This window comes from Amphiura filiformis, chromosome 3 (assembly GCF_039555335.1).
Source record: "Amphiura filiformis chromosome 3, Afil_fr2py, whole genome shotgun sequence".
Lineage (NCBI taxonomy): Eukaryota > Metazoa > Echinodermata > Ophiuroidea > Amphilepidida > Amphiuridae > Amphiura > Amphiura filiformis.
In genome coordinates, this window is record NC_092630.1 from 16,932,162 (window position 1) to 16,941,447 (window position 9,286).

General features: G+C 35.5%; 1 protein-coding gene across 3 annotated transcripts in view; it reads left to right on the forward strand.

The window, feature by feature from the left end:
- LOC140148131 (uncharacterized) overlaps positions 1 to 2,056 on the forward strand; it is an 83,250-nt gene extending 81,194 nt beyond the window's left edge. For all 3 annotated transcript variants that reach the window (XM_072169988.1, XM_072169989.1, XM_072169990.1), the window contains one exon: positions 625 to 2,056. In XM_072169988.1, the coding sequence (XP_072026089.1) occupies positions 625 to 771 (147 nt within the window). In that variant the 3' untranslated portion in view covers positions 772 to 2,056. The remainder of the gene's footprint in view (positions 1 to 624) is intronic.
- Positions 2,057 to 9,286: the final 7,230 nt, after the last annotated feature.

Here is a 9,286-nt window from a genome sequence, read left to right on the forward strand (position 1 = left end):
GAATATTATTATTGCCAATCACATAATTAAAGCAATTTAGGCTAGAGACTACAATCTGGGAAAAATAGTTGGCACATTTGCTAAAGCAACTCAGGAAAACAAGTGAACAGGTCTGCTATGTTTTTTTTTAATACAGTCACTGTCCTGTATCCCAACCCTAACCACTGCAAAATTATGTTTTAGGGTCTCACAGACCTGCTGACAACAGGATTTTGTTCAACAATGAATTGGGAAGCAAGATACACATTCATTACAGGATAGTCAATGTATGCTAACACTTCTTTATCCAAATTGTAACTTGCTTTACCTCCTTTGCTTCCACAAGGCCATATGAAAAAAAAATGTGATCGACCGACCCTACCTTTTTGGACCAATTGTAGTACAACCATCCTGGGTCACATCTAAAATTTGAACTATTTGAGCTGCATGTACTCTTTTATTTATTCACCCTGCATAGGCAGTGCAGCAGTGCACACAAAATTGTCTATTGTTGACCCCAATTGTTTCCACCCCCCCCCGCCCACCCACTGGCTATGCCACTGCAAAAATAATCTCTTCTTCATGGAAATCACACAATATTACTGCATTTAGTAATTCATCAATATTTTTGTATTGATTTTGCAGGTGCATGCAGCACCAGAGCGTTACCATGCAGCCTACTATGGAGCTTCAGTACTGGCCCCACTCTCCGCATTCGACAACATGTGTATTACCAAAGACGAATGGAAACAACTAGGTCCCACCAGTCTCACAAAATGGCAGAGTGTCTGAGAAAGAACAAATCATGAGTCCAGAGGTGTTACGTGACACCCTTGATGCAAGATTGGAAGTTGGAAGATGGTGTCGAATCTTGGTCTAACAAAATAGCAGTGTGTCTGAGAAGGAACACATTCACATAGACCAATATGCTCTCAGTCAATCAATCAACTGACAAACGTATGTGTAGCTTTTGTGATGTGACAATCTTTTCCAATAACAAATTTGGGAAGCAGTGGTGCACAGTCCGGGTTAAAGCTGCATCAGAAATTTGAAACATAACATTCAGTTCGCGATCCTGTTAAAGGATTCCAATAAGACGATGTTTTTGTCCACAGCAAAAGATTAGGAATGATCTGTTATTCAGTTGTCACTAAAATGCTCTACCCAATGACATGTGCGCAGTTGGCGGAAGATGAAGTTAGCTAGGAAACCATCATCTGGAGATGTGAAGTGTCAGGGGCATATTACACAGGCAGAGATATCTTAGAAATTAAGATGAATATTGGAAATGATAATTGGATCAGGTGTATTTTTGTAATGGAAGGATGTAAATGGCCCTGTTCAGCCTCAGCTAAAATGGGAGAAACAATATAAGTATGTGCCTTGCCCTATAATACTCATTGTACAAAATATGACACCCAAATTACACAGACGTTGTACATTCTGAGTGAATGCAGTTTTATAATTATAAGTGATATTGTGAAGCTGGTGAAGAGATGTAGGCCATGTTGTGCAGAAATGAGGACCTATTTCTGAATAGTATCAAAAATTTAATTTGACTTAAATTAAAAAATGGGCTAATCCAGTTGAAATTCATATACCCCCAATGGAAAACATGACCTTAATCCTCCGCATAGGGAGTGTGAATTTCAAATGGGATTACATGAATGGAAACTCCTTTTGAAATCTACACCCCTGTGTGGGAGATATCTTCCACAGGGGTGTATGGATTTCAACTGGAATAGCCCAAAATGTGTGCTGTCAACTTGACCATGGTTCTTAAATGGTAAACTTTGGGGAAAAGGTTGTAATACATACAGCTGGTGCCCCAAGTAGAGGCTAAAATTATCTCAGTGCTGGTACAATGTATGACTCATTCTATATGTCCCCAGTGGGTCTTCTGCATATATGTGACATGATCAAGAGGAATGAGTCACATGTCATGTCGACTCTGGTCGAAAATGAGTTTTACATATGTTTCTAAAAAGGACATTTAGAGCCTTCATAAACTAAAAACCCCATGTTGATACGACTTTCTTTGCGAAGTTACGTCAATTTATCAATGGCAGAAATCACAGCAGCTGATAGGTGTATCCCATCATGCTCTGCAGTACCATAATAAAACTGTTCGTGCCATAGAAAGTGTACACAAAATCCCTCACTTCAACTTTCAATTACTCGCTTATATCCAGGGAGTTTAGACTTTTATTTGAAAAAATATGATCTCTAAAGTATTGTGAAACTATCCATAGCTCTCAATATCTAAGCGGCTCTTGTTTATGTTTTGTATGTATTTGCTATGGAGCAAGCAGATAGACTGCAATGCATGATGGGATACTCCCTTCAGCTGCTGTGGGCAGAAATCAATATAAAAGAAATCAATTTTAACACTTTCTTTGCCAATATCTCAAAATCAATATTAGCGACATCCGACTCATTTCCCTTGATCGTGTCACATATATTATGTAACCATAGAAGCAGCATGGTTATGTCGTTGGGCAAGATAAACCTCCTTATGTGTCTTTGGCCCTGAACATGTTTAAAGCAAAACCTCCTATGTAACATGTTGATAGTTTTGCTTTACACATGTTCAGGGGCCAAAGACACATAGGAGGTTTTTCCTGCCCAATGACAAAATATAACATCAAAACAAGTTTATGTAATAGTCAGAAAGTTGTGTGTATGTGTTGCTATGGTATTACAACTAAACCGGTGCCTATATGACTGGATGGCAAACGGTTTGGTCCATCCCGGGTTTGGTGCGGTGCCAAGATAGTGAGATTAAATAAACTTTGGATTAAAATAAATCTTGAATAAATGTTGCGAACAATTCCCACTTGGATTCAATTGGTCAGATGAAGAAATGGGCTATTCCTGTTGAAATACATACACCCCCCTATGGAAGGCATGACCTTAATCTTCTACACAGGGAGCGTGAATTTCATACAGGGTTCAGCCAAGTGTCATATACTGTAAAAGTGAAAATTTTCTCGCAACATTAATTTTGCACTTTTTCACTCAACACAGCTCTGATAATAAAAACAGGTAAATATTTTTTTATATGTCTACGTAAGAAAACCAAAAATTGTTACATAAAAACAAGAAAGAAAAAAAGAGCAAAAATTACCACTTTTACAGTACAAAGCCAATATCACCCAGAGGTCAAAATGGTAAATGAACTAAACTGGATTTGTCAAAATTTGAAATGTCACAATATAAGTTTTGCTTGTACACAATGAATGGACTGGAATATTTTGTATGAATGTAGCAATATCTTACAAGGTAATAATTATTTGACATGGGTCAGGTTTGTTTATTTCTGGTCAGAGGTTTGCTTGTGAAAAAACAAGTATAAAGACACAAAATTGTGAAAACTTGTGCTGGACTTCACAACTGATATAATTTTACAATATAGAAAAACAATAGTGAGACCAGAAGAAGATTTCTCACAAAATGCACATGTTATTCTTGTCAAATTGACCATATTAATATGTGTGCCTCAGAACAAGGGGTTCAATGTTTCCAAGATTAACAACCATGAACCATGTGAACAATACATTGGTGTGTTTCAAGTTCAGTAGTGATGTCAATGTTGTTTTGCAGTTGTGCCACAAGCGTGCCTACAAAGCGACCCATGTTTGTGTGCATGTATGCTCAGCCATTAACTTTACGCATACAGTTCAATACTGCGACCAGCAAATACCCACATACTTCACTACGGAACTTGAGGTGAAATAAAGAATAGGGCATAAATCCCGGGCATAAATTAAACATAAATCAAGCAAGTGCAATCATTTACTATGCAGTTGATTCTTTCTTTCTTTCAAGAGAATGGAAAATTCTTTTGTAGATTGATATCAGGCTGACATTTTATATAATTATGTGATGATCCTGTGCCATATACTGGGGTACCCAAAAAGGTGGCTTTGTTACATTCTGATGTGCAGTTTGGATTTCAAAACACTGTCTCTTGAGTATGCCTTCACTTAGAAGATTCAATTAGGTCTTAAATTAAGGCTAATTTATTCTATATTACTCATGTTTTTATCCTGTTTTAAAAGATTTTTCAATTATTTTCTTATGACGTTTGGCATGAAATGTGCCAAGGGTGGCTGAGGATTAGGGGGAGGAGGATTAGGGGGAGGGATTCATATTATAAATTTGATTTAAAACCCCCTTTAAAAATTTGAATCTAGTAAAAAAATGTCTAAATGAACTCCCAGACATCTAAACCAAGTAAATAAATACAGAAGTTCATTTAAAAGACCAATACTTGCTCAGAATGATTGTAAATGTGGAAAAAAGAGGCGGGGTTACATCCTCCCTACTTTGTGATTGTTTTTGCTCGCACTCTCTCATTTTTAACCGATTTCCATAAAAAAGGTGTCAAAATGCTCAGAAGGATGAACCACTTCAAATAAGATGTGTAGGTAAAATGTTTGAACCATTTCATTTTTTTACTATGTAACACAAAGGTACCCCAGGTTGTGACACAGGACCTGATGTGATCAAGCAAAATCAGTTGGAAGTTGGAAATATTGATTTTAATAAAGGAAATATCTAGTTTTGTTTCCTTTTGTTTTGGAAACTTTTTAACTGTTCGTATCTTTTGAACTGGTTGTCTAATTTCAATGGGGTTTTCTGCAAAATGTAGCTTTGAAAATGCTTGTTACAATCCAATAAGAAACTGAAAATTGAATATGACCGACTTCAGACTGATTTTGCTTGATCACACCACATACAAGGTGTCCCATAAAAAGGTTCATGTAGAAAATGAACCGCATTTTGTGATGGCTCAACATAACAATGTCATTTTGTCAGATATTATTTTTCATCCTTCTTCTAATTGTCTGCCAAGTACTGCATTATGTCATATAAATAGCTTGCTCAGGAATGCGGGCTAAGGGCATGTAGATTATGGCATGAAAAGGACATTTATATTTGTTAACATTAATTTCGATTATTTTCAACATCTACATGGGACATCCGGTATATACTTCTTTGAAATCAAATCAAATATTTATTTTTTAACTTCTTCACTAGACCAAACCTATTATATCTATTCCCACTCAATAAATCATATTGTTTTTATGTATAGTATGTGCAATATTACTGGATACAACTTTCGGGAAGGCACAATCATGCTTTTGGTGTAAATGATGTAAATGAAATGGATTTGAGTGCTTTATACATCATGCTGATCAAAGTATAATTTTAAGTGTGCTTACATATGTAGTGCAATAAAATGATATTTAGTATTTTATTAAAAAAAATAAAAGTATAACAATGTGCCCCAGAAAGATTAGTAGCCATCTATGACTTGTAATAGTTTCTATTTGACCACCAACATGGTTAAGAGATCCATCACCCACCTTTGCACATTATTATGTTTTGATGCATCCAAGTATGTGAAAATATTGGATCCAACACATAAATAATGGTAAAATTGGATGCTTTACGCCCAATATTTATTGGTCTCGATGCGAGTTTAAAAATATTGGACTGGACTACATCTTGTCTACTCATAGCTCGACCAATAAATTTGGGCTTAAGGGTAGACGAGGTTTTGTTGGTCGAAGCAACCTAAAAAATCGATTTTCATTATCTAGATCAATATATTATTGAAAATTAACACTTTGATGTTTTGCAAAAGTTCATTCTACAAATCGTATACTCTGCAAACTTGCTTAATTTATTGTTGTTAATTAGTTATGTATGTTTTACAAAAGTGTTGTTGTTTCAGCCCTCTTCACAGCGTAACTCAAGAACCGCAGCACCTATAAAAGTATATCTGTGATATTTTAATTCTTCTACATGCTCGCTATGAATTGAGCAATGCAGTTTTTGCCAAAGCTCACTACCATTCGTAAGATGCTGTGAACTACCAAATCACAACAGTTTAAAATAATTAATAACCTTAATTGATCCAATTTTATATCAGTATTTTTTGTGGGACCTGACACATCAGCACACCAAATTGCATTCTGAAAGCGAGGACTATGAGCATGTACATGTGCAAGGGCATTGGACATTTCAAAAATGTAGTACCATTATAATTTATCTGATCGCAATACATGTAAAATCTGATCAGACATTTCAGAAATGCCTGATACCTTTGGCTTTGCACATTGCAATGTTCACAGTCCAGTCTACAAAAGACTGATTTGAAGAAAAAAAAACCTACCATTTTGTACTCAAAGCAGTCCATTTTATAAATCATGTATAATGATTACTTTATGAAGAAGTGAAGAAATGTTTTTAACATATGAAATTTGGAATTAAATCAAAATACTGGATTTAATATTTTTAGCAATGACCAGTCCAGCACATGACCAATTTAGCACATGACCAATCCAGTGGGTCAGTTGCCTGATGAAGTGTGGTATCACACCCAAAAGTAGCATTGCTAAAAATATTAAGTCCAGTATTTTGATTTAATTCCAAATTTCATGTTACTACAACTCGATGACCGAGAACATTCATCAATTTATTTTTAACATATCTTTCAAGCCTTAAGGTGGTACTACCCCCTTGATAAATTTGACTCTTTTTGCATTTTTCTCAAAAAACAATAACACACTGGTAACAAAAGTTATGTATATTATAGGGGCATGGGATCCAGTTACTACACTGGAATTTCAGTGACTCAAGACAAGCGGTACATTATTTATGATAAGAAAAGTGGTACTGCTATAATGTACCTACTTGTCTTGAATCGCTGAAATTTCAGTGAAGTAATTGGATTGCTTGCTCCTATAATATATGTAACTTTTGTTACCAGTGTGCAGTTATTTTTTGAGAAAAATGTAAAATTAGTCACAAAATTGGCCAGGGGTGTAGTACCACCTTAAAAGGAGTAAATGTGTGCTATTATGCTGTCCGTGTGTAAAATTGTTGAGTAGAGCAAATTATGGTTTAGATAAATGTGCACACCCAGAAACATTAATGGAATTTAATGTTACAAAACATGTATAGATTTCGTATTGTAGAAAAAGAATATGTGATATAATGTATGAAATTTGCAAGTGGAAAGTATAGTGTTGAAATAACTGATATAGAATTCTATAAAATCTTTTGCAGTATTTGCTTGAAAATATATGTAATTATGTATATGTGAAAAGAATTGAATGAAAATAAATCTTGCCACTTTCCATTACACTTATGTGACTTTGTTTTTGTGTATAAGGCCAAATGTGTGAGATTTTCTATTTTTTTGGGGGGGGGGGGAACTCATTTGGGAGTCAACCCCCTAACCCCTCTGCAAAGACTACACTGTGATCAGGCTACAGTATATGTTTTTGTAGTGCAATCAAACTTCTTTTATCCAGCCATTATTAGACCAAGCATTGGCAGCATAAGTGAAAAATCTGATAAGTGTTTATAATTTTTAAATATATATGATGAAATTCCATTATCCAATTCCGGAAAATAATGTAAAAGTGTTGTTTTGACATTTCCAGATTTTTTTTTTACTTAGGACCTGCGACCATGAAATGAACGTAAAGTTGCAAGTTGGTAGTCATGGCTGCTGTGTTGGTGTTTTTGTATCACATGCACCTACCTGTTCAAACCAATAGCATGGACATGTCCTTTGTGAAGATGGGACACAATGGACCATTTTACAAAGGACATACATACTACTGGCTTGTACAGGTGCACGGCAAAAAAGAACATCAACTTGGCAGTCAGAATGTCACAAAACTACCAACTTCCAATTTTATGCTCATTTTGTGGTAGCAGGTCAGGTTACATCTGGCCAAATTTCTGGAAATGAAGACATTCCATAAAACTTGCATCCTTAATAATTGAGTATAATACAGTGATGCACACAACAAATATGTCCTTCCAAGGTGCCATGTCATTGAAAATATTGTTCATTTGGTTGGATAAGAGAGAAAGATCTGTATAACAGAGGTCAGTAACAAACATATTGGTATAAGACAGGTCTTCTCAACTAGTTCATTTGAAGTGCCAACTGGAAAATGTTAGTGATCATGAAGTGTCAACATGTCAAAGGAGGACTTTGTGAGGTTGCGAGTGTGCATAGAGGGTAAGGTGCACTGTTGTTTTATCGGGGTATCCAGGGCAGCGCCCTCGGAAGTTCCTGGATTTTAAGGTTTTTTAAAGGCCCAGATTAGGTATTTTCAATGCTTTTTTGTTACCTTGCGCCACTTTGACCGACTCCAAGCGCCACAAGTGGCGCGCGCGCCGCCAGTTGAGAAGGCCTGGTATAAGAGGTCCAGATAATGGAGGTATGACAGTAGTAATAGTTCAAAAGACATCTAATGCAAGAGGGGTTTTATATTTTATAGACGATGGGTAAAAAATGAAGCTGCAAGTGTATTGAATGTTAACAAAATCATCCTAAATAATACTAATTGATATCATTCATAATAAGTGTAATACCCAAGAATCAAAGGTTCTGAAGATGATGTGTGTTACACCTCAAAAGTGCAAGGTTGGCTGAATTTACATATATGTGGCTTAAGTCAGAGGCGCACACCCGGATCACCAAGCCAGAGGTAGGGGCAAAGGGTAAAATATCCAAATCATCCCACTAGATTGTTTGCTGACCATGACTAAAAGTGTTAATTGTTGACTAAATTTTTTTCGCCAGTAAGGATTGTAAACACTACGCTGAATGAAGATGACGTGATGGTGTCGCAAGCTACGTGGCTGCTAACCAAGAAAATCACTTTTAGATAAAAAATGAAGTAATACAAAAATGAAACAAAGTGTTAATGTGCTATACTTTATTTTACACTATAACCATAATTATTTTCACAATTTTTTTCTATTATATACAATTACAAATCTTATACTTTTCCGTTTTTATCTTGCATAATCAATCATTTCTTACCAATTTTACCTGATGAAAACAAATTGCACTGATACTCATAGTTATTTAGTTCAGCGTCAATGAAGGATGAGCACCGTATGACTCCCAAGTCCAAGCACATACCATAGTTGTCACCTAATCCAATAAGAAAATTTATTATACATATGTGATTCTTGATATGTCTCTATGTCAATACAAATAATTGGAGGCACTGTCATATTATTTTTTTATTTTTTCAGCAAGGCCTAGTATTATAGGTTAATGGGTGCAGTGATGACAGGTTATGCAAATTACCATGTGCTCAGTGTCATACTGTGTAAAGCCGAAGGCTGGACCCAGTATGTCACTGCACATGGTAATTCCCATTACGCATGTTGACGCTGAACCCGATAATGAATTTATCATACCATCAAATTATTCTTAATATTTAAAAAAATAAAACTTTTAAGACATAATAAATACAATTTA